The sequence below is a fragment of the Magallana gigas genome, chromosome 2 (assembly GCF_963853765.1).
Source record: "Magallana gigas chromosome 2, xbMagGiga1.1, whole genome shotgun sequence".
Classification (NCBI taxonomy): domain Eukaryota; kingdom Metazoa; phylum Mollusca; class Bivalvia; order Ostreida; family Ostreidae; genus Magallana; species Magallana gigas.
In genome coordinates this window covers 17,279,032-17,305,720 of record NC_088854.1, presented here as the reverse complement: position 1 = coordinate 17,305,720, position 26,689 = coordinate 17,279,032, and the positions used below count along the sequence as shown (strand labels likewise).

General features: G+C 33.8%; 1 protein-coding gene across 10 annotated transcripts in view; it reads left to right on the top strand.

Moving 5' to 3' along the window:
• LOC105341028 (uncharacterized) overlaps window positions 1-26,689 on the top strand; it is a 78,473-nt gene that overhangs the window by 46,423 nt on the left and 5,361 nt on the right. For 8 of the 10 annotated variants that reach the window (XM_034446579.2, XM_034446563.2, XM_034446575.2 and 5 more), the window contains 29 exons: window positions 78-662; window positions 749-799; window positions 890-1,480; window positions 4,564-4,635; window positions 6,117-6,683; window positions 7,728-8,315; window positions 8,405-8,455; window positions 8,546-9,136; window positions 12,395-12,466; window positions 13,445-14,011; window positions 14,115-14,693; window positions 15,790-15,846; window positions 17,447-18,013; window positions 18,116-18,142; window positions 18,276-18,911; window positions 19,363-19,998; window positions 20,607-21,242; window positions 21,331-21,414; window positions 21,570-21,756; window positions 22,076-22,206; window positions 22,337-22,585; window positions 22,945-23,058; window positions 23,267-23,824; window positions 24,283-24,396; window positions 24,519-24,750; window positions 24,969-25,159; window positions 25,270-25,407; window positions 25,551-25,667; window positions 25,851-26,183. In XM_034446579.2, coding sequence (XP_034302470.2) covers window positions 78-662; window positions 749-799; window positions 890-1,480; window positions 4,564-4,635; window positions 6,117-6,683; window positions 7,728-8,315; window positions 8,405-8,455; window positions 8,546-9,136; window positions 12,395-12,466; window positions 13,445-14,011; window positions 14,115-14,693; window positions 15,790-15,846; window positions 17,447-18,013; window positions 18,116-18,142; window positions 18,276-18,911; window positions 19,363-19,998; window positions 20,607-21,242; window positions 21,331-21,414; window positions 21,570-21,756; window positions 22,076-22,206; window positions 22,337-22,585; window positions 22,945-23,058; window positions 23,267-23,824; window positions 24,283-24,396; window positions 24,519-24,750; window positions 24,969-25,159; window positions 25,270-25,407; window positions 25,551-25,667; window positions 25,851-26,183 — 9,321 coding nt within the window. The remainder of the gene's footprint in view (window positions 1-77; window positions 663-748; window positions 800-889; window positions 1,481-4,563; window positions 4,636-6,116; window positions 6,684-7,727; window positions 8,316-8,404; window positions 8,456-8,545; window positions 9,137-12,394; window positions 12,467-13,444; window positions 14,012-14,114; window positions 14,694-15,789; window positions 15,847-17,446; window positions 18,014-18,115; window positions 18,143-18,275; window positions 18,912-19,362; window positions 19,999-20,606; window positions 21,243-21,330; window positions 21,415-21,569; window positions 21,757-22,075; window positions 22,207-22,336; window positions 22,586-22,944; window positions 23,059-23,266; window positions 23,825-24,282; window positions 24,397-24,518; window positions 24,751-24,968; window positions 25,160-25,269; window positions 25,408-25,550; window positions 25,668-25,850; window positions 26,184-26,689) is intronic. The other 2 variants (XM_066075280.1, XM_034446570.2) reach the window with 2 other exon arrangements.

Here is a 26,689-nt window from a genome sequence, read left to right as displayed (position 1 = left end):
ATACATTGATATTCTGTAAAATCTGTCTGCGTTCCATTTATTATAACTAATGGGATAAAAATGTTTTTTCTATTAAGTTACAACAGCATTGCCAGATACAACTACTAAACAACGTGATTCTGGTTATGATGTCATCTTCATGCTCGATTCGTCTGTACCTGAGGAACGCGTTTTCAATCAAATGAAAGACTTTGCAGCAAATGTTGCTGAGGGGCTCAGCATCGATGACAAGGAATATCAAATTGGTCTCATGCGCTACAGTAGTAATGCCAATGAGATTGCGCACCTGAACAGACTACCAATGAAAAATGACGTTGTACGAGAAATTAAACAAATAGCATACAGGCCAGGTGAGAGCAATCTCGCTGACGCCATGGATGACGTACGACAGAATATGTTTACTGACAGAAATGGTGATAGAGACTTTGCTAGGAATCTCATTGTATTATTTACCGGAGTGGATCAAAGCGCCAACCCTTATGAAGCTTTCCGAGCTGCTGAAAAAGCGGAAAGGGATCAAATCAACTTGTATACGGTTGGATTTTATCTAAACGACACGTTTGAAATCGACGAGGTATCCACGCATCCGTTGAATACATACCGTTATCTTGTGAATAGGAATAGGGATCTAAATAAAGTGCCAACGGATCTTGCAAAATCATGTGCGTATGTTTTAAATTAATCTTAATGTAAGATATAGTTACATTATTGTTCTCTCAGAATGTTCATTGTCCTCTATTTTTCTTAGTTGATGACATTGTGAGACCAGAGAGAGGTCGGCCATATCCAACAACAACTAGTAAGCATCAGTTTCAGAGCTATACAAAGATATAACTAGTAAATTAACAATTTGATTGATGAAAGAAATAATCTCGTATTTACATTTTAGCTACAACAACAACTACAACCACGACGCCTCTGCGCGACTCTGGATATGATGTTGTTATTATGATGGATTCAAATGTTGCTCCAGAAACATTTGACTCCATGAAAAAGTATACAAAGTCACTTGTCAACAAGTTTAGCATTGACGATAAGGAATACCGGGTAGGACTTATGCAATATGGATCTTCTAATAACAAACAATGGGATTTGAACAGATACGATGACAAATATGATGTCTTGTCGGCAGTCGACAGAGTTCCTTTCAGAAGAGACACTTCGTCCGATGCAGCAAGTGCCATCCGAATGGTCAGACGAAGAATGTTCAACGACAGAAACGGAGATCGAGACTTTGCAAGGAATCTTATATTCCTTATGACTGCCAATGAGCGAAGTGATGACATATACGCCACCTGGAACGAAGCAGAGGAGGCTGAAAAAGAAAATATTAATCTATATACTGTTGGGTTTGATTTAGATGATACAACAGAAATAGACGAAACATCAACTCACCCACTTAGAATTTATCGTCATCTCATCAATACTAGAGAAGGCGACCGCCCTATCGATGAATCAACGAGTAACATTCTTGGACTTAGTAAGATTTTATTTGGAAATGCAATTATCAATTTATCAGTGAGGTGTTCTGATCAAAATGATGGATTTAGTCATGAGAAAAACCGGTGGATTAACAAAAGTTGAGGATAATAATTCCTTCATGATGATTGATGACATTACCTTGACTAAATAAGATTTTTCGAGCTAAAGTATGAGGGGAGCATGAAAAAATATGATTTTCAGTGCAATATAGAAACACTTCAGTTACAAATAATAAAAAAATATATATATCCGACGAAAAAGCATTTTAAGATAGTCACCGGGCTGCTAAAGTAACAAAAGGATTCAAAATTCACTTGTTAGCAAATTCAAACAATTATTTCTAAAATCATATTAAGTCGAGAAATTTGAAATGTTTGTAAAAGCTTAAATCTAGATTCTACAAAAATTAGTTATCAAGTGATAATTAGAAATTCAAAGACTCTATTCTGGCGCCATTATGTTTTACAAGGATTTTTTATTAAAGAATTATTGCTTGGATTTTATAAAGTCAATACGATAATTTAGCTACCCTCAAAGTATAATATTCACCTCGCTGTATTTAGCTACCCTCAAAGTACAATATTCACCAAGCCAGAGACGAGGTGAATATTGTACTTTGAGGGTAGCTTATTCGTCGTATTAATCGCAAAACAGCAATAATTATTTTATCACATGATCAGCAAAGAATTTAAAAAGACATATAAAGCCGAGCTGAAAATGCAATATTTCATGGGACGGTCTATTTTTAGTCCTATGTAAAGAAAATAAAAAATTACGAGGGTTGTTAGGGTGAAAATTTACTGTGTACTTTGTAGGATGACGTGTGTTTTATTAAATGACTAGCAATTGAAAATAAGAATGCAAAAAATTATATGATTTTGGAGTTGTTTTCATAAGATACAGCGATTTTTATTGTCAATGAATTGGATTTACGGAGCACCATTTCATAATTCCACGACGTCAGGTGACGTCAAACTATTTAAAGGCAAACCTGTCACTCTTTTTCAAAATAAACACCTTTTAGTTCCACACACTTTATATATCATTAGCCCATTTACAAAATGCACGTTCATACCCTAACTTGTCATTTGTATAAAGTCTTTTGTGTCATATCGTATATTGGTTAGGTCCGAAAATGTCCACGCAGTTTTGACTTTAGATAAGGAGATAAAGCGAAATCCATAGGTGCAAGATCCGGGCTGTATGAGGGTAGGGGTGCTGCAGGAGCTCAAAATATCAATATTTTCATTTTCAAATCTCTGTGATTCTAATTGTAAACCTTTAAAAAAGCAGCATCTAAGAATCTGTTTCTCTGCGTGCACACAAAATTTAATGATGGCCCGGTGCTCCAGGGTATTTTTTGACGTTAATGTTTATGACTCATTTTTCTAGCGTTGGTCGTCCATATTCGGCGTTAAACGATCAGAAATTCTTCAATTTTATTTAAACTTTCAAAAAATGACCTTTGTAATAGTATGATCGTATGAAAAGAAATCTTCGTCATGAAGAATGTGCGGAGCGGAGCAAAGCGAGGTAAGCCCATTTTTCATAACAAAGATTTCTCTTCATATGACTTCTTGCTTTCTTAGAATAGAACCCAAGCCAATCATATCAGAGATCTGAAGAAAATACACCGCCCCCATTGTGTCCAAACATTGTCTTGCCTTAATTGACATGTATGGAGCTCGGTGTATTGATTTGCGTGAAAATCAAACACGTGTATTTTTAACGTAGACTTCCAACAAAGTCATGTAAGAATGAATTTAAATTAAATTAAATAATTTAAAGGATATTGGTTTAATTAAATGGGATATTGAGATTGTGTTAAGGTGTTTAATCTATACAAATAATTGAGAATATGCCTTATCGGGGCATGGTCATGATTTTAGGCAAAAATTATTTTTCCAATTCTAATATTTACAATGCTTTAGAAAGGCTTTTTTTTTTATAGGGAACCGAAATTTGAGTGTCATCTGTTGAGTTATAAGCGAGTTACAGAGCTTGAAATTCTTCGTAATGTAAACAAAGCGTTTGTTTACATTTTGAACCTTGAAGAAAAAATTTCAGTTTTAAATTTTAAACTAGTGTGTTAATCATTAGGAACTGTTTATTCATGCTTAAAATAAATAACAAGATAGACAAATAAGTTGGAAAAAAATTATTTACTGGTATATTGAACATATGTAAACAAAAACAGGGCACGAACCTTATTTACATGACAAAGTCTTGTGAGCCCTGTATCTTGCTTATAACTCTACGAATGACTCTCAAATTTAATTTGCTTATTCGAAATGCCTTATCGAAGCATTGTTAACAATGGAAATAGAAAAATAAAATTTGACCAAAATCGTGACCATGCCCCTTTAAATCTGTACAAGGTAACCAATTACACGTAAACGTCCCTTTTCTCTTCATAAGAAAAAAATAATAAATAGGTGAATCTTGCCCGAATTCATTGTGATTTAGATAGTATCTTTCACGGGCAGCTTTTCTTCGATTTGTGTGTGTGGGAGGGGGTACATAAAGTCACGCAAAGAAGAGTTTCCGAAACGCCCCTTTTCAATGTTTCCACCAATCGAAAAGTCGTCAGTACTCGAGAAAAAGAAAAATTCTTCACCAAGAAGACTGCACTTTTAGCGAGAATTTGGGATATTTAAATTGGCTGAATAACTGGGTGATGTTCTACGTCATTCTATCAATAAATTCATTTCGTGTTTGTGTTTTTAGTCGAACAATCAATTTTCATTACAACTCTTAAACGTACAAAAAAATGATAAAGGCACGTTGACGTAGTGTAACTGAGTAATGGAACTACATGTACATATAAAGAAGTTTTTTTGAACTAAACGAATCGATCTCTCTAAAAAGAGTTTGGGTAGATTATCTAACAAGCATTACATCCGTGAACTTATTAAATAGTCGTTTTTAAAATATATCATACAATATAGTGAAAAGATAAACCAAATAAATTATGAAGCAATCATGGATCAAGCACAATAGATATAATATACTAAAACTTGGTGTCAATGAAAGACAAAAGCCAGTTTGTCGTAATACTAACTCGAATTTTTCTTTTGACAGTTGACGAAGATATAGAGCCTCCGAGATCACGACCAAAGCCTACAACTACACCAATTCCAACGACTGTCTTAAGTATGATCTGATTTAAAAAAAAATTAAAATATATCATAAATATTATCACATACTACATGTACAATTCTTCATCATGTTTTACTTTTTGCCAGTGAAAGTTTAATTCAATCGTTTAAGCAATATGAGCTGCAATTTTAATGCTGGAGTTTTTTTTACCAAATTTTTTTTTCTATTAAAAAGACAAAAAAAAAATAATTTTTAAATTTCTATTTTGTGGGGAAAGCCGTTAAAAAGCCTAAATTGAAGCAAAATTGAATTATTGTCGTCATGTACAATAATTGAACTGCTATATATCCCTTGGAAGAAAAAATTTATTTTATGACAAACAAATGATTTTTTCAATCTTATTTATCATAAAAGTTGAAGTAACATGCATACATATCATATTAGCAGGATTTTCAGAAAAATAAAATGAGCTGAATAATGCAGCTCATATTGCTTTAAATCATAATTAGAAATATATTGAAAAAGTGCGTAAATATGCAAATTAAAAAAAATTATGTACATTGTTTCAGATTAGGAGACATGCAATGTCCATGCAAAGTATTGTTTATGCTACTTTATTTGCACAACTGAATAGTTTTCCAGTTACTTGAATATCCATACTCCATGTTGACCTATTCATTTCTCTACTTTTCATCTTTTTTATCATTAATTTATTATGAAGTTTTTTGATAATGAGTGAGTCTTCAGGTGGAAAAATATATATACATGATATAAAATTCATGATTTCCTTCTACGAAACATTTCGCGAAAATCTTTAAAATAATGATGTTTCCTATAAATTTTGTCCTTTTCATCTGAGCATTTAGCTATCGAGTACATGGTTGTTATACGCTTACATGGTTAATTTACGGAAAGAGCATCTGTAAAATTATGAAATGTATAGTCTTGATTTCAGGAGTTTGGGAAGGATAAAGCTTACTCGACATATAATGTTTGATAATTTATTTCTTAATTAGTTTTCAATTTTTTATCACAATTTTAGCCATATTAGGAGCAAAATAGGGCATGGTTAGCGTAAGATTTGATACTTTTACCAGAATTTTTAAAATGTTTATTCAGAAAAACAAGAGTTTCGTTGTTACAACAGGACTCCATTTGACATACAGTGAAATTGCATTTCTTCATGTAATGTATTTAACACTAGAAATTGTAACGACTACCGATATGGAGATATTTTTATCAATGGAAAAAGTGTCAGCCTTATGGTGTGACTTTCAGCTATATTTAGGACTTCAATGATTTTCCTTACATTTTGGCATCTTTATGAATAATTAAAAAGGATGCCTTTTATGTAACCAAGACAAAGTTAAATCCCATGCGACTTTTAGCTTAAAATGTATTTATCAACCAACTACATTAGCAGTTTATTTTATAAATGACTCCGGTGAATTATCTCTTAACAAGATTGAACCTTTTCAATGAATGAATTAAACACGTTTTCAATAAAAACTACGGTTATCTTGTTTTCATTACAGACCAATGCTTTGCACAAGTGGACTTGGTGTTTATACTGGATTCATCCACTAGTGTAGGAAATGATAACTACGACAAAATGAAAAGCTTCGTGACAAAGTTTCTTCATGGCGCTAACATTGACAATGGAGATGTTCGAGTAGGTCTCTTGTCATACAGTACTAAAGTCACGGTTGAATTCAAACTCAACTCTTATAGCACCAAGGCTGACGTGTTCGATGCTGTGAATGCAATACCATGGAGATACGGAAGTACAAATACTGCCGATGGTCTGCAGAGAATGCATGAAGAGTTGTTTAATGAAGCTAATGGTGACAGACCTGGAGTTCCAAATATCTGCATCATTATGACAGACGGTGTATCCAATATCAACTACCGAAGAACCATTCCCGAAGCTGATGTAGCGAAAGAAAAGGGTATTCATATTTATGCTGTTGGAATCGCTTTAAAGGACCTAAAGGAGGTGAATGGAATAGCCAGCGAACCTGCTAGTACAAACGTTTTTGCAGTAAACACTTTTGATGAGCTGGAAGGCCTTGATGAAAAAATCTTTGCGGCGACTTGTTCAGGTAAACATTAATATATTATATCACCACAAAAGCTTCTAATCTGAATCAAGTGGCAATGTTTTTCTTATGTCATAATTAATGAATCTACATATTTAATTTGATTCATGTTACACGTATGGTTTTGGATATTATTAGTAGTGGATTAATAATTTATGTTATTTATATGTATCCGGAGATTATTTGATATTTCCAAATATTAATAAAAAAAATGCACAAATGTCGACATATATATATATATATATATATATATATATATATATATATATATATATATATATATATATATATATATATATATATATATATCTCTTCCGTGAATATTGTGATAAGATACACAGTAAAAAAAGGTTATAAGATCAGAAAATCATATAAAAGAGATTTCTTTCTTCTCAATATTTGTATAATAATTATAACATTATCAATTTATTCCATATATGTTATTCATTTATATATTTCAAGTTCTTGCTTGTATCCCACAGGGGTATCTGGTGGTCTTTTACTTTGATTGAATATCGAATTCCTGTGACTTTATTGCTGATTTTGAATTGGAGTCTGGCTTCATTAATGTTGTTTCAAACGAACATTTTGTAGTTTACACCCAATATATGTTTCATCAACGTCAACAATTGGTGTTTAATTTTTAAATACTTAAGAATACAATAATTCAGTCCACAAATTCGTAAATGTAACAATGTATAAGCGTTTATCTTACACTTTTTTTCGCTGTATCGGTTAATAGCCGAATTAATGCTAAATATACTGAAATAACTGTATTAAGAGATGTTGCTACTTCCCAAACACATGATTCAAACAATTATCCTGCGTAATTATTAGTATTTTGATTCCTAGTTTGAAGATTAACCCCACATACCTTTCTTTTAGGGACTGCATATGTTAAATGGTTGCCTTTGTCGATGAGATTTAATGACCAGTCTATTAAATAAAGATATAATTATATTTAAAAGCGAAACACATTAATATTCTGTAAAACCTAATTGCTTTCTATTCATTATAACTAATGGGATAAACATTTTTTTCATTAAGTTACAACAACATTGCCAGATACAACAACTACTAAAGAACGTGATTCTGGTTATGATGTCATCTTCATGCTTGATTCGTCTGTACCTGATGAACGCGTTTTCAATCAAATGAAAGACTTTGCAGCCAATGTTGCTGAGGGGCTCAGCATCGATGACAAGGAATATCAAATTGGTCTCATGCGGTACAGTAGTAATGCTAATGAGATTTCGCAACTGAACAGTCTACCAATGAAAAATGACGTTGTACGAGAAATTAAACAAATAGCATACAGGCCAGGTGAGAGCAATCTTGATGACGCCATTGATGACGTACGACAGAATATGTTTACTAACAGAAATGGTGATAGAGACTTTGCTAGGAATCTCATCGTATTATTTACCGGAGTGGACCAAAGCACCAACCCTTACGATGCGTTCAGAGCTGCTGAAAAAGCGGAAAGGGATCAAATCAACTTGTATACGGTTGGATTTTATCTAAACGACACGTTTGAAATCGACGAGGTATCCACGCATCCGTTGAGTACATACCGTTATCTTGTGAATAGGAATATGGATCTAAATAAAGTGCCAACGGATCTTGTAAAATCAAGTACGTATGGTTTTTATTATCTTTAAGTAAGATATGAAAAATTATTGTTCTCTCAGAGTGTTCGTACATTATTGTTTTTTTTTTTATAGTTGATACCATTGTGAGACCAGAGAGAGGTCGACCATACCCAACAACAACTAGTAAGCATCAGTTTTAGAGCTATACAAAAATATAACTAGTAAATTAACAATTTGATTGATGAAAGAAATAATCTTGTATTTACATTTTAGCTACAACAACAACTACAACCACGACGCCTCTGCGCGACTCTGGATATGATGTTGTTATTATGATGGATTCAAATGTTGCTCCAGAAACATTTGACTCCATGAAAAAGTATGCAAAGTCACTTGTTAACAAGTTTAGCATTGACGATAAGGAATACCGGGTAGGATTCATGCAATATGGATCTTCTAATAACAAACAATGGGATTTGAACAGATACGATGACAAATATGATGTCTTGTCTGCGGTCAACAAAGTTCCTTTCAGAAGAGACACTTCGTCCGATGCAGCAAGTGCCATCCGAATGGTCAGACGAAGAATGTTCAACGACAGAAACGGAGATCGAGACTTTGCAAGGAATCTTATATTCCTTATGACTGCCAATGAGCGAAGTGATGACATATACGCCACCTGGAACGAAGCAGAGGAGGCTGAAAAAGAAAATATTAATCTATATACTGTTGGGTTTGACTTGAATGATACAACAGAAATAGACGAAACATCAACTCACCCACTTAGAATTTATCGTCATCTCATCAATACTAGAGAAGGCGACCGCCCTATCGATGAATCAACGAGTAACATTCTTGGACTTAGTAAGATTTTATTAAGAAATGCAATTATTATCAATTTGTCGGTGAGGTGTTCTGATCAAAATGATGAATTATGGTCAAGATTTAGTCATTAGAGAAAACTGTGGGTTAACAAAAAGTGAAGATGATACATGTACTTCCCTAATGATGATTGATGGCATCACCTTGACTAAATAACATTTTGCGAGCGAAGTATGAGGGGAGCACGGAAAGAAATTAAAAAAAAAAACTCCAGTATAAAAACTTCAGTTAGGAATATTTGTTATTTTAAATTTGTTATATCTCACGAAAAATGGTATTTTTGTCTAGGTAGCGCATTGCTTACGTCACAAGAGGATTCAAAATTTTCCTGTTAGAAAATTCAAACAATTATATCTTAAATCATATTAAGCAGCAAAATATGAAGGTTTTGAAAATGTTTGATTCTAGTTTGTACAAATATTTGTTATCAAGTGATAAAATTTAAAGATGCTATTCTAGGCCATTATAGTTTATGAAGAGTTTCTATTATACAGTTATTTCTGGGATTTTTGGGGTCAAAAGGATGATTTAGCTACCCTCAAAGTACAATGTTTACCTCGCCGTATTTAGCTACCCTCGAAGTACAATATTCACGAGGTGAATATTGTAATATTGAGGGTAGTTTATTCATCGTATTGATCGCAAAACAGCAATAATTATTTTATTATATGATCAGCAACGAATTTATGCAGACATATAATGCCGAGCTAAGAAATGCTATATTTCATGGGACGATCTATTTTTAGTCGAGTGTAACAAAAAATCAAAAGTTACAGGGGTTGTTAAAAAAGGTCCCGGAAAAAGTTATTTACGACAAAATTACTGTGTACGTTGTAGGATGACGTGTGCTTTTATAATGACTAACAATTCAAATTAGGAATGCAACAAATCATGATTTTTAAATTGGTTTTAAAAGATACAGCGATTTTTTTATTTTGCATGAATTAGATTTACAGAGCCCCATTCCATGTTTCCACGACGTCAGGTGACGTCAAACTATCTAATGGCAAACCTGTCACTCTTTCTCAAAATCAACACCTTTTAGTTCCACACACTTTATATATCATTAACCCATTTATAAAATGTACGTCAATACATTTATTTGTCAAGTTTTTGTTAAATGTGTTTTGTGTCATATCGTATATCGTTTAGGTCTGACAATATATGTCCACGCAGTTTCGACTTTAGATAAGGAAATAAAACGAAACCCAAAGGTGCAAGATCCGGGCATTATGAGGGTATGGGTGCTGCGGGAGCTCAAGATATCAGTATTTCCATTTTCAAACCTCTGTGATTCTAATTGTAAACCTTTTTCCTAAAAATTATAGCAGCATCTAAGAATTTGTTTGTCACCATCGGAGATTTTTCTTTGTGCACACAAAATTTAATGATGGCCAAGGTATCTATTGATGTTAACGTTTATGTCTCATTTTACTAGCTTTAGTCGTCCATATTCGGCGATAGAACGATCAGAAATTCTTCAATTTAATTTAAACTTTTATAAAATGACCTTCTTAATAGTAAGATAATATGGAAAGAAATCTTTGTCATAAAGAATGGGCGGAGCGGAGCAAAGCGAACTAAGCCCATTCTTCATGACGAAGATTTCTTTCCATATGACCTTACTGTGTTAGGGCGAAACTCGAGCCAATCAAATCAGAGATCTGAGGAAAATACACCGCCCCCATTGTGTCCAAATATTGCCATGCCTTAAATGTCATGTATGGAGCCAAGTGTATTGATTTGCATGAAAATCAAACACGTGTATTTTTAACGTGGACTTCCAACCAAGTCATGTTAGAATGAATATAAATGGGATATTGAGATTGTATTAAGGTGTTAAAGGGACTTGGACACGATTTTAGATCAAAATTGTTTTTCTATTTTTATGTATCAAATGATTAACTTGCACATTTTGAATGATTGACCAAAATTTGAAGGTTAGAAGTCAAGTTATAAGAGAGATACAGGGGTAAGAATTCATTTTTATGTAAACAAAGCTCGAGTCTTATATTTGTTTACAAATAATAATCTAAAGTATGAAATTACCAGTTCTTTGACAAAATTACTCAGGGAAAAGAAGGTAAACTGATTCAATGTTATCATAAATAATATTGTCAACATTTGAATGAAACTTACACCACTGAAACACATACGTAAACAATAACAAGGCTCGAGCTTTGTTTACAAAACAAAGAATATATAACATTTCATCTTGCTTTTAACTCAATATTTGACTTTCAATTTTTGACAAAGCATTCAAAATACCAATGTCCACCATTCTAAATAATAAAAATGGAAAAATCTAATTTTGAATTTTAAGCTCAAATTGTGTCAAAGTCCTTTTTAATCTATACAGACGATTAAAAATATGCCTTAAATATGAACAAGTTAGCCAAATGCACGTAAAAGCCGTTTTTCTCATATAAATATCAATGCGTCGAAAATTATGCCCAAACAGTCCTTAGAACATCTCTGGTGTCTGATATACTTGACAACAACTGTGTTTGTGAAAAAAATGGAGGAAATTTATCAAGTGACGGAACAAAAGAAGATGACAGACATTTTTGCAATTTAAAAAGAAAGAGAATTATAAGTAGGATAATCTTGCATATATTCATTGTGATTTAATATAGTATCTTTCACGGGCAGCTTTTATTTGATTTGTGTGTGGTGGGGGGGGGGAGGGGGGTATACATAAATAAGAGTTTCCGAAGCGTCTTTTTTCAAAGTTTCCACCAATCAAAAAGTTGTCAGTTCTCGAGAAAAGGAATAATTCTTCACCACAAATATTACATTCTAGCGAGAAATTGGGACACTTGATTGGCTGAATAACTTGGTTATGTACTTAATCATTTTTTCAATAAATTCATTTCATGTTTGTGTTTTTAGTCGAACAATCAATTTTCATTACAGCTCTTAAACGTACAAAAATGACAAATGCATGTTGACGTAGTGTAACTGAGTAATGAAACTACACGTACATATAAAGAAGTTTTTGTGAAATAAACGAATCTCTCTGAAAAGATTTAGGGTAGATTCTCTGACAAGCATTTCATCCGTGAACTTTTTAAATAGTGGTATTTAAAATTTATCAGACTATATGGTGAAAAGATAAACCAAATCAATTATGAAGCAATTATGGATCAAACACAATATATATAATTTACTTAAACTTGACGTCAACAAAAGACAAAAGCCAGTTTGTGGTAATATTAACTCGAATTTCTCTGTTGACAGTTGACGAAGATATAGAGCCTCCGAGATCTCGACCAAAGCCTACAACTACACCAATTCCAACGACTGTCATAAGTATGATCTGTTTAAAAAGCAATTGATTTATAATATATCATAAATACTATCATATACTACAATTCTTCATCATGTATCACTTTTGCAAATTATTGCTTTTGCTATTACAGCTGGTTCGTTTTCAAGTAACTTAAATATCCATTAATACTCCATTTTGAATTTTTTATTTCTCTACTTTTTATCTTTGTTTATCGTAAATTAACTGGTTTTTTTTGGTAATTTGTGAAACTTCAGGAGGAAGAAAGGTACATACACGATATAAAATTCATGATCTCATTTTACAAATACTTCGAGAAAACTTAGATAAAAATAATGTCTCCTATAAATGCTTTCCTCTTCATCTGAGCATTAAGCTATTGAATACAAGTTTATTTTATGCATATACGTTTATAACACACGAGGAGCCTTTGTAAAAATATGGAATATACGGACCTGATTTTAGGAGTTTGGGAAGGGTAAAGCTTACTCGTCATATATTCAATAATCATTTATTTCTTAATAAGTTTTCAAATTTTCTACAATTCTTCTAGGCATTTTAGATGCAACATAAGGGCATGATTAGCGTAAGCATGGATACTTTTACCAGAATTGTTAAATGTTTTATTCAGAAAAACAAGAGTTCCGTTGTTACGACAGGACTCCATTTGACGTACAGTGAAATTGCATTTCTTCATGTAATGTATTTAACACTGGAAATTGTAGCTACGACCGACATTAAGACATTTTTTATCACTAGTAAAAAGTGTTGGCCTAATGATGTGACTTTCAGTTATATCTGGAACTTCAATAATCCCTTTACATTTTGGAATCTTCATTGAATGATTAAAATGGATGTTTGTTACTAAGCCAAGTCAAAGTTAAATCCAATGCAGCTTTTAACTTAAAATGTATCTAACAACTAAGCATATAAGCAATTTTCGGGAAATTCTTTTTAAGATGATTGAACATTTTACTACGGTTACCTTGTTTTTGTTACAGACCAATGCTTTGCACAAGTGGACTTGGTGTTTATATTGGATTCATCCACAAGTGTAGGAAATGATAACTACGACAAAATGAAAAGCTTCGTGACAAAGTTCCTTCATGACGCTAACATTGACAATGGAGATGTTCGAGTAGGTCTCTTGTCATACAGTACTAGAGTCACGGTTGAATTCAAACTCAACTCTTATAGCACCAAGGCTGACGTGTTCGATGCTGTGAATGCAATACCATGGAGATACGGAAGTACAAATACTGCCGATGGTCTGCAGACAATGCATGAAGAGTTGTTTAATGAAGCTAATGGTGACAGACCTGGAGTTCCAAATATCTGCATCATTATGACAGACGGTGTATCCAATATCAACTACCGAAGAACCATTCCCGAAGCTGATGTAGCGAAAGAAAAGGGTATTCATATTTATGCTGTTGGAATCGCTCTAAAGGACCTAAAGGAGGTGAATGGAATAGCCAGCGAACCTGCTAGTACAAACGTTTTTGCAGTAAACACTTTTGATGAATTGGAAGGTCTTGATGAAAAAATCTTTGCAGCGACCTGTACAGGTATTTCTTTTTATAAAACTTTTTAATATTAATAGTTAATGGATTATTATCCTTTTTTGTTTGAAACAAAGAAAACTAATGGTACTTTTACTGGTTGTTTTAGTTAGTACACCAACAGCAAGGCCACTACCAACTGGTTATGATGTAGTTCTTGTATTGGATTCTTCAGTACCACAAGAAACATACCAGTTCATGAAAGATTATGCTAAAAATCTTGTGAATGGGTTTGACGTTGAAAATGAAGACTATAGGGTTGGGTTAATGAGATATAGTACTGACGCAGATGTACAATTTGACCTTAATGAGTATTCCACAAGAGATTCGTTGAAACTTGCAATTGATAAATCCACTTATAAACCAGGAAACACGGATACAGCAAAAGCTATTAATTCTGTCCGTGAAAATATGTTCCGTCAACCACGTGGTGATCGGAACTTTGCTAGAAATCTTATTTTCTTGTTGACCGGACAGGATAAGAGTAAAGATACGTTTGATGCTTGGGCAGCTGCTCAAAAAGCAGAGGCAGAAGGGATTAATTTGTTCACCGTTGGGATAAATCTAAACGACACGATGGAATTAGACGAACTATCTACTCACCCAATTGAGACGTACAGGCAACTAATCAACACATATCAACCTCCAGGCGAACTTAACCGCACACTCACAGAAATACTTGGACGAAGTATGTATAAATGTTACTTACTAACATTAATAAAAAGACATAGAATATGGACAGTAAACATTTTGATGTTTTCAGTAAGACCAGACATTTCCAAGCTACATTAATGATTGCTTTTTGATTGTTCTATCGAACATGTTAACGCTTGTGAATTGAAAAATCATTGCAACAACCAAAGTGAAAGTTTTCAAAAAACTACACGTAAAGTATTCTGTCGAAGGCGAAAATTCTTGACGTAAATTGTTGGCAAAACATGTTGAACTTATGCAAACTGTTGTTACAAAATCATTTTTACTTGCTATTGAACTGAGCTATCATTGAAAAATTTAAGATTTATGATACACCCAGACTTGGTATGTGAAGAGAATACCGTATTTTTGGGTCGACATTCAAATGAAAAGTTTTGCCGCTGTTTTCCTGCAGCATTTATCAGAAAGAACAACAAATATATAAAGATTAAATTTTGAATACAATTGTGACTTGTATAGTGTTTAAATATGTATACTACTCATATGTAGTTTGATATTAATTAATGCTGGATAATCTTCATATATAGAAAAAAGACAACTTTTATAGTTCAAATTTTTTGGCATTGCGGTCATGCATACGAATGGTGTCTGCCTAGCTAGTTTCTAAGATGTAGCCTAAACAAGTATATAAAAAGAAGCACGTCAACAAACACTTAAACACCTAATTGAACAGCTAGAAAAACGTGTGCAAAATGCATCAAATGTGACGGATTTTTTTTAAAGCGTTGACATATCGGTAGCAATCGAAAAGCTGTATAGATTTGCAGCATGCTACAAATTATTTGTTTGTTTTTTTTTTATCTGACAAGCTATAAACCTGAAATAAGTTGTGTATATTAGATGCAGAACATAAACCAAAATTAATTAGTTGTTCTTTTGAAAGTCTTGTATATAATTTAGCTTAACTGGACACTCTCATATCTATCTAAACATTCAGGGTCAAAATAACCAACAACAAAGTTATTAAAAGTGAAGGGAAAATAGTTACAGAAGTTTTTTAATTGCCTACTGCTTGATTCATGCTTAAAGATATTGATGAAATGTAAAGATATTTTCTGTACTTCGCACAGTTGATGATAATGTGGAACCCGAGAGACCAAGAAAAGGTCCCACAGGAGGAAAACCTGGTAATGATACTCTCTCTGTCTTTCTGTCTCTCTCTGTCTCTCTGTCTCTCTCTCTCTCTCAGGAATCGGCAAACTATTTTATCACGATAATCTTCTGGTTACTTTACGAGAAAAAGGTATTTGATTTTACTACAAGGATATAGAGCACCTTCGTTTATTCAGAATTCCTTGGCTATATAATACTTTGGTTATTTTCAAGACTCTAACATCTGATATTCTCTCCTCATTAATGTCATTATGTTTCTTTTAAAGGGATTGTGTTTCACTGCAAGTGGTTTATCTCTGGCTATGAATTTACATCGTTAAGATTTTATAAACACTTTCACCTGTGCAGGATCCTGTATATAGCATTTTCTGTATAAAAACAGTGAAGGGTGGAGTAAATATTTACTAGCGACACGCGTTCTATTGTTTTGAAAATTATTATATTATTTTATCAATACGCTCCTATTCAGTAAGAGTAAATCAAATGATAAAGTAACAAGTAAAATCTACATAACCTTGACAACGATTGCCTAATCCACTGACTAACACATGGTTTGTATCTAAACACATCGGGCAGTTATTGAGACATCATTGGTAAAAGAATAAACTTGATTTATACTCCAAGGCAGTGTGCAGTTTCTTTGAATGCGAAGCGTAAGCTTGCATCCTTTCATAAAATGCGTAATGAAGGATATAAAGAAAATAAAAAAGCGTTTGATGAAGTCGGAATAGATGGATTTATTAACTTTGCTGCATATATAATATGACGTATGGTTTATATTGGCAGATTCGATGGATTTGATTGATTTTATTTTCGTGTAAAATTTGTTTGTTTTGTGAGTTGTGATATGTATTGTTGTTTATCTTGAAGATGTAAAATGTTGAATGTAGCACCTGTAATACTATTCATCCGTATTTCTACATTTCTTGCAAACTCCATGCATCCAGGTAAGTATTGCAATTTTTAAATGTTTACAATCATTGTACTTAGCTTAATTTCTAACTGATAACATTATATTTACATCTAACACTCACGTTTTGTTTGTGTTTCCTTGTTCACTCACAATGTATTTTGTCTTTGCAGGTACGTGTTATTTTTATGAAGGTTTAATCACTAATAACTTTTGTTAACGAGCTAAAGTTGTTTTGTAATCCAATTCAATATAATCATCAACACACTTTGATATCTGATTAACTGCTAATTTTTACATGTATGTTAACATTTCTTGATGTTTGCATAATGTAATGCTGAGTTGATTTCCTTATATAAAATTTATGTTATTGGAAAGTAAAATTTTATTTCTTGGTCTGGTCCAATGTAAGTTTGTGGGTCTTCATTACAATCTCATGTGCAGTATAGATTACGATGAAATTACAGGTGTATTTTTATCCTGCGTGTGCTGTGTAGCCATTTGTTTTCCTCTATTTGTTTTTGTGAATGAATATGATATTTATAGTAACGTATAGTATGTTAACATATATGTATTTCTAATTAATAGAAAATTTCATCAACTTGCATGATAAAATATGTAAATTTATAATTATTTTACAGTAATTTCATTATTATCGCTTACCTAAATTTGAAAATAACTTCCTCTCTTTTGTTCATTAAAAGATTGCGGATTTGATAATGTGGATTTGGTCTTCATTGTTGACTCATCAACTAGCGTTGGACAGGAGAACTTTAAAAAAATACTCGACTTTCTGAAAGATTTTCTTGGAAAATCTAATATCGACTCTGGGAGTGTTCGAGTTGGAGTCCTTAGCTATAGCACGGAAGTTCATGACCACTTCTATCTAAACTCCTACCAAACCTCTCGTGACATGTTTAGTGCTATTGACAATATATCTTGGATATATGGAAGTACCAATACAGCGGATGCAATAAGAGATATGCGAACAAAATATTTTAGTTACAGAAATGGCGATAGACCAAATGCCAGAAATATTGCTTTCATCATTACTGACGGTGTATCGAACATAAACCAAAATAGATTAGAAGATGAGGTCAATTTGGCAAAAGAAGACGGCATACAGATATACGCTGTAGGAATTGGACTAAGTGATGATACTGAAATCAACTTGATAGCGTCACCTCCTTCTTCGGAACATGTTTACTCCGTCAGAAATTTCGACGAGCTAAGAAATTTGGATGAACGTATCTATGAATCATTGTGCCCTTGTAAGTCAGTACATGTAAATCAGTTTGAAAAGTGTAATTACTAGTAGTTAACTAATTTTAAAAAAGGTATGTTATATATATATATTTTGTTTCTTTTTATAGCATCAACAACTATCTTAACAAGACCGCGTAAGTCAATGGAAAAAAAACCATGAAAGAATAAATGAACATTTACCAGTCTTTAATTTTACGCATATTTTTTGAAGAAAAAAAAGCTTAAGGATTTGTATGTTGTTTATAATATCGTTTCATTTTAACTTAGCTACAACAACATCAACAACTACTTCTCCTACACCAACAAGAAGAAGAATAACAACCACAACGGTTGCTACGACAACAGAAAGAACAACAGGATATGACGTCGTGTTGGTGCTTGACACCTCTGTCGATAGATCAACTTTTGATTTCATGAAAAGATACGCAAAAGATCTGGTTGATAAACTAAGCATTGACAACAACGAATACAGAGTCGGTGTTATGAGATACAGCACTTACCCCGACGTACAATTTAATCTTGATAGATATGACCAGAAAAAATTCATTAAAAACAGGATTGATCAAATTCAATATCGCTCGGGCAAAACAAATACAGATAGAGCACTTGATGCTGTTCGGCAGCGAATGTTTAGGCCACGTAACGGAGATAGAGACTATGCCCGGAACCTTATTGTGCATATCACCGGTAACGATGAAAGTTCTGACATATATGACACCTGGGCGGCGGCTGAGCGTGCAGAAAGGGATGATATTAATATATATACTGTTGGTATCAACCTTGGGGACCTGACAGAAATTAACGAATTATCAACCCATCCATTGAGTACTTACCGAACACTTATAAACACCACCATGGGTCGACCTCAGATTGATGGCTCTCTTCTTGGACTTGTCAGAACAAGTAGGGTGATCCTTTAAGGTTTTTTTTTATTTGCTTTATCTGCTGGTGAAAATATTACTTACTTGGTGAAAGATAGATTTAAAAAATTAAAGAAATTAAATCAATGGGAAGTGTTATGATACCTTCACAAAAAGTAGAATTTTTCAATTTTGATTTGATTTTTAGAATATTCTCAAAATGTTCACTTATTTGACACAATCCAAGTCATTAAATAGAGATGTAGCTTCAAAACTGTGTCCATGTGGTTTAACAATATTCTTTGTGAACAAAATTATTTTTGAGAATAGTGAAGACTTCGCCATAATTATAAAATTGTTGTTTAGAGATTATCGATGCAAAAACAATTTTGGAGAAATAACTATATTTTGGGTTTTTTTCGGGTGAGCAACGTGTACCTTGTGTTTCTTCTCTGAATGTCCTTTTCTTTAAAAAAAAACTTCCTTGATTGCAGTTGATGATAGTGTTGAGCCATTAAGACTACGACCTAAACGAACAACAACTACATCAACAACCCCTCCTACAACCACTCCCAGAACTACTGGAAAAGACGTCATCTTTATGCTAGACTCCTCTGTCCCTCCAGCGATATTTAACTGGATGAAATCTTATGTCTCGAACATGGTTAAGAAGATGAGCATAGATAATGAGGAATACAAGGTGGGGTTGATGAAGTTTGGGACCTATCAAACCCCTGCAGCACATTTAAACGCAAATAGAGATAAAGATGACGTCCTTAGGAAAGTAGACAGAATGCGTTACTCACCAGGAAGAACGAATACAGGCGCTGCTATCGATTATGTGCGACGATCTATGTTTACGTCTTACAACGGTGATAGGAATTTCGCTCGAAACATTGTTGTCCTTCTCACATCAAATGAAAAAAGTTATAACACTTATCGTACTTTGGACGCAGCAGAGAGAGCCGAGGAAAATGGAATCAATTTATTTACTGTCGGTATAAACCTCAACGACACGGAAGAAATTGATGAAATATCAACGCATCCTTTGTCAACATACAGGCACCTTGTCAACACGAATATGAATAGCCAAATGATGGATGATTCAGCGAACGAAATTTTGGGATTGGGTATGATGGCATTTTTACAAAATCATATAATTTATTATGGGAAGTAAGAATTGTCACCAGGGAGGGGGCGTTTGGCAAAAACGAAACTTAAGGAAGTGCTTTTTCTTTAATGGAATTCTTCTTTATTGTAATCATATAAACTACCAGTATGTCAACTTTTACAAACACTAGGGTTAGACTTTGTATAAAATTGGTCATTAGATTAAAATAAATCATTTTTATGGTCACCTATTTTAAAGGAGTTATCGTAATTTTTTTAAACAAATACCGATACCAAGTCCGTGAGTAGTTAATTTTTTTCTGATATTCACTTGCACTGGGCACTAAAAAATAGAGATTCAATGGATATATGCATTAGTGTAATAAAAGTAAATTTATTTAACGTATAACTATTTTTTTCTGCGGACGCAAAATTTTGCATCAAGATTCAAAAATAGGTATTTTTCTGTATGCGATTAATCAATTATTTTTCAAGTAAAATAAAAACCATTTTTGTGTTTTGTTGGGTTTTTTTCAGGTTTTAATGAAACCACTAAATTTAGCAAACAAATAGCTTACACTGATAAATCCAGTGACACTAAATAACAAGCTCTTTCATTTATTTTCAGTGACTGAGATTATCGAACCACCTCGGAAACGCATTAGACCTACCACACCTCCCCCAACAACCACTCCCACCACACAAATACCTTTAGGGGGCCAGGACATTGTCGTTGTCATGGACTCTTCTGTTAAACCCGGACGATTTCGTACATTCAAAACGTTTGTTCAAAGATTAGCGGAAAATTTGAACATTGACAGTGGAGAAGTCAGACTCGGTCTTGTAAGCTATAGCACCCGACCAAGTTTACAATGGAACCTACGAGACTTCAACAGAAAGGACCAGATTATTAACAGAGCAGAAAGAATAACCTATAATGCAGGACAAAGGAACACAGCTGATGCAATAAATTTTGCCAGAACAAGAATGTTTGTCAGAAGTAATGGAGATAGAAGCTATGCAAGAAACTTTATTATTCTTTTAACAGGCGAAAAAGAGAGTTTGGACAGGTATGACGCATACGAAGCAGCATACGAGGCTGAAAGGGATGGCATCAACCTGGTTACTATTGGCTACAACTTGGATGATTCAGCGGAAATTAGTGAAATTTCTACGTACCCACTGCGAACATACAGGCATCTTGTATCTGAAGAGAGTGAACTCTTAGAACTGCCCGGAGTGTTGCAGTATACGTTAAACGACAGTAAGAGTTGTCTGTATATTTCATTTTGCAAATACTAGTGAAAGACGCTTATTTTATTTTGAATGATATTTTGCTATCCATATTTTAGTGGGAGAAAACCCCGAACCTGCCCGCCAACGTCCTAAAAGACCAACAACACTGCCTCCACCTACTACTACAAGGAAACCGGGTGGTAAGAACTAAAAAGGGATTTGTGATTATCAGTCATTAAAGGCTGTTTCATAAATTCAAAATATATCTTACTTCTCCCTGAAGACTTGTATCCATGAATGATAGAAATGTGTGAAATTTTGGTAAACTTTTTATTAAATGCTGATTGAATTTTAGATTGCAAAGGAAAAGGTGATGTTGTATTCATCCTTGACACATCTGGTAGCGTTGGTCGCAATGGTTTTTACAAAGTGTTGAATTTCACGTACCAAGCCATTTCAGACCTCGACATCGATAGCGGAAACTTCCGAGTAGCTGTAATAACCTTCAGTAATTGGCCACGTTTAGAATTCGATCTTTCTGAGTAAGAATTTACTAATATATCTTTAAAAGTGAAACATTATTTATACTGAGATAGATATAGAAATAACAAACACAAATAGCAATGCAAACATGTAATGAAATCTAATAAAATTCGCAGTGAGCAAAAAAATAACAGATGAAAATTTAAACAGCGAAGAGACTTATAAAACTCTTTTATGCAAAATAAAATTACAACGTTTTGGCCTCTGACGTTTTTTTTAATGAAAGGGCTAAAGCTCTACATAATGTTTTCGTATTTTATTAGAAATAAGTCAAAAGTATAATCCAAAACTAATTGCAAGTGTTTTTTTTATTACTAGCTTTACCACAAAATCGGAAATAGAGAAAGCGTTAACACGTGTTCAATACGTGTATGGAAATACCAATACGGCTTCTGCACTCCGTATGGCCAGGGAACAGGTGTTTGTACAAACTAGAGGAGATCGAGTGGGTAAGTATATCCGTCTATCAAATTCTCTCTCTCTCTCTCTCTCTCTGTCTCTCTTTCTCTCTCTCTCTCTCACACACACACACACACACACAACTCAAACTAATATATGAAATCTTCTTTTTAATTACAGGTGCTCCAAATGTTGTCATATCCATAACCGATGGCGAATCCAATATTAATGCGGATGATACAATACCCGAAGCTCTTTTACTGAAGAGAACTGGTACAACTTTGCTGACGGTTGCAGTTGGATATACCCATCGGGAGGAGGAATTGATTGGGCTAACTTCACCACCCGTCAAGGAAAACCTCTTCCGTGTTGAAAACTTTGATGCCCTGCATAATTTTGGAGCTACACTTGTTAATCCACTTTGTAACGGTAATTGTTAGGTTATGATCTTTATATCCTTTTCTAGTATAAAATGGAAGTTATTATTTAGAGATGTTTATTATTTTTAATAGAATTAGCGCCATATTTTGATGAAGTAACTAAGTCGTTCATAACGGTTTAACCATTTTTGATCACAATTAGGTAAATGCGACTTTTAATTAAATTCATACATAAATTGGACAAAGATTTAAAATTCAGTTGGTCCAAAAGTTGGTCCAAAAGGTGTGTGATTGTGTGTGTGTAGTATGCGTAAAAATAAAATGAATTTCTGATTGGTATTGCTTAGGCATACTATGTAATAAAATGTAGTTTTATACATGTATGATAGCTTACTTGATCCATTGTAGATGCCAACAAATGTGCGTCTAAGCCTTGCCAGAATGGAGCATTCTGTATTGATGGCATTGGATCCTATCAATGTGTGTGTACAAATGGATTCCATGGTCAAAACTGTGATAAAAGTAAGGATGGTATCCTCTGTGTCGCAAAAGTGTAATATTTTCAACACTCTACTTATAATTTTTATCAGTAAATCCCTTTTATATTAATCAAATATAGAGTATATATATTTTGAGTTAATTTTTGATACGCATTCGGATAATTACCACTTTATGAGCACATAAAGCTGTGGGTATGTATCTATTTATAGTTTGTCTCCCTCTTTTGCAGAATGCGGGGATCCAGCTGACGTTGTGTTCGTCATGGACTCATCTGAAGGAATTGGGGAGTACACTTTTGGGCGCATCAAAGGATATGTTGACTATCTCGTACGACAGATGAATGTAGAGGAATGTGACATTAGAGTTGGAGCCATGAAATACAGCTCCTCTCCTATGGTACAGTTCAATATCGGGCAATACCAAGACACTAATACTATAACAAGAATGGTGGACCACATTGGTTACACAAAAGGAAAAGCAAATATGGCTGGTGCTTTCAGGAGCCTGCGCACAAACATGTTTAATGGCAATGGAGATCGACCGAGCGTGAAGAACGTAGCATACCTCATAACAGACGGTTCTGTGGGGGTCAATGAGGACATTACGTTACAGGAGGCTGAGTTGGCAATTGAGTCTGATATACAGATTATCCCTATTGCTATCCAGATGAGAAGAAGAGAGGAGATTGAAAACATAGCGCTCTCTCAAGGACTGAAAACAATGGAAATTGACGACGAAACCCAGTTGTATTCCATGAAGGATGACGTTTTAGAACCTATATTCGAAAGTAATTTTCATGCAACATGTATTTATCTGTCTACATGATTAAGTTTGAAGATGAAAAGAAAATTGTTGTACAGCCCTGTAACTGCAATTTAAAATCTGTTTTTTTCTTTTGCGATATTGTTATATCACATATTGCAAATTTGTTAAACTATTCCATAAAAAATTCATAAATAATTCCATAAGACTAATATATTTTAAAGACTATATTAAATGTTCTTTTGAAGATTTTCATGTTAATGTCCATTAAACAAATGTGTTTTCGTAAGCACCTGACAACAAATTGGCATGTCCGAAAATTAATGTTGAAGCATTCAATTTTCACCATAAACAGAGACTGGCGCGAAAAATTCCATGGTTTTTCAAAGCCTCAAAATCGTCATCAAGTAAAATTGTCTATTAAGTGAAATTACTACTTACTAAAGATTAAAAATTACATTGGCAACAATTTAAATTTCAAAGGTGTTGATTACTGTGCCGACAGCCCATGCAGAAATGGTGGACAATGCAAAAATAATAACGGTGGATTTCTGTGTGAATGCAGAGCTGGGTTTTCAGGAGACGTCTGTCAAAAGAGTAAGTATTATATTAAAAGGATGGAATTACATTCTTATGAATCACATTGTTAACTTTTATGATTGATATAATACTATTGCATTCATTTAATTGATTAAATGTAAAACCATTTTTTTTATTAGGGTGTCCCTCAACTGGGGACGTAGTGTTTGTCGTGGATGCATCTCGGCATGTCAACCGAAGAGAACTCAGGAATATGAGAAAGTTTATTAAGCAACTTGTACGAAGAATGACCTTCCGTAAGAGCGGTTTCCGTGTAGGACTTGTACAATTCGCTGGTAGCGCTCTTGTGCGCCTTGACCTTCATAAAGGTTCACGAAAGAAGGCCGTAATGTCTGCAGTGTCTGGTATAAGGTAAATGTACAGTACAAGTATGCATATGGAGTTTTATTATGCACCAAAATATGATTTAATTTACCGTTAATGCAACTTATCTCGTATTTAACTTTCCACGTTACGTCTTTGACCAAGTTAAAACAAATATATACGTCCCTTGTGATGAAGTTTTGGTGGTGCATTCTCCTTGATTTCATGTATACTATTTTGGATTTTGTCGGTTCTGATATTTTCAGACGCTCTGGTTCTGACCCAATGCCAATGGAAGCTTTGCAGAAAACACGTCTTAGAATCTTTGGACGAGCTGGAGATCGCAAAGATGTACCTAATACTGTTATCTTTATAACAAAGAGCATGCGCAAAGAGTCGGAAATAATGAGAGAGGCTGGAAAACTCAAACTTGAAGGAACCAGTATCATAGGAATAGGTAAAGAAAAAACTTAATGATCATTGAATATTTTTGTATACATTCGGCTGTTTTTCTATCCAGCCTGACTTCTTATGTAATATATTTGATATTATTTGGCTGATTTGTAGGAATGGACCTCTCAGATTCTGATAAAAAGTTCTTAGAGACGGCTGTTTCTCCTCCAATGGTGGCTAACGCGTTCTCCTTACCTGATGGCGAAACTTTGACAAGTCTTACAGATACAATTATGTCATATCTTTGCAATGGTATATTTCAGGCTTCTCATATCAGTTTAAAAAAAACACAAAATGAAATTTGAGGAAATAGAAACACAGCGTGTTTAGGGTGTGAATGAATAAAAGCATGTTGAATTGATTAAAAAACTCATGTGTTGTTTATCAATTTTCAGAAAACACTGCATGCAGCGACAATCCATGTCAGAATAATGGTACATGCACAAGTTTATCAAGTACGGAATACACTTGTTCGTGTACAAAAGGATACGCAGGAAAGAACTGTGAAGAAGGTAATAAAATTACAAATTGCAGTCCTCATTGGTATACAAAAAAGGTCTATCAATCTTATAAATTGTTTTCTTCACCTTTTTAACACATGTAAATGCAACATATAACTGTCAAAACCAATCTTTTCAGCCAAAAACAATTTGAAGTCTATGATTTTTATTGAGCATACATTTCAATGTTTGCAGTTAACGGCAACGTGGCAGACATTGCATTCCTTGTTGATGCATCCGGAAGTGTTGGACTTGACAATGTGGACAAGATGAAGGAGTTCGTTTACTCAGTAGTAGAAAAACTCTCCATCGGTAGGACTGATGATAGGGTTGGTCTCGTCTCCTACAGCTCAGATCCACAACTAGGATTCCATCTGGACAGTTTCTTCACAAAGAAGGACATCAACAATGCTATTTCCGCCATGCAGTATCGTTATGGCAGTACAAATACCGCTGCAGGATTGAAGATGGTCCGACAAGAGATATTTAACATCCAAAATGGCGATAGATCTAATGTACCCAATACATGTATGTAAATAGTTTCTTTTTATAGAATATCTTACTGGGTAATAATGAGCAATGAGTGGTCACAATTGGTCATGATACAATCATCTTCAAACATACGTCATTGACATCTAAGCACAGTAAAAATTACTTTCCTTCTCCTAAAATGCTTATTTGATTCCAAATCAGACAAGGTTAATATTCTTCAAACTATTCTTTGTTGGAAGATAGAACAATACAAAAAAATAGCCAGAACATTTCAGTCTCAAACATATCCATTATACATTAGGTATTCTAATGATGATGCAAACCTTTTCGTATTGAAAAAGTTATACGTAATTCAAAGACATTCTTACATGAGGCATTATTTCTTGGATTGTGTTACTAAATTTTAATATAATAGACCCTATCATGCAAGATAAGTTACTCCCAATGACATTCATATTACAACTAGACTTTGACCCGTGCATGCACGGGTTGATATTGTGTCTCGGGACAGGCCTTCACCACAGTGAAACTGCCACCCATAT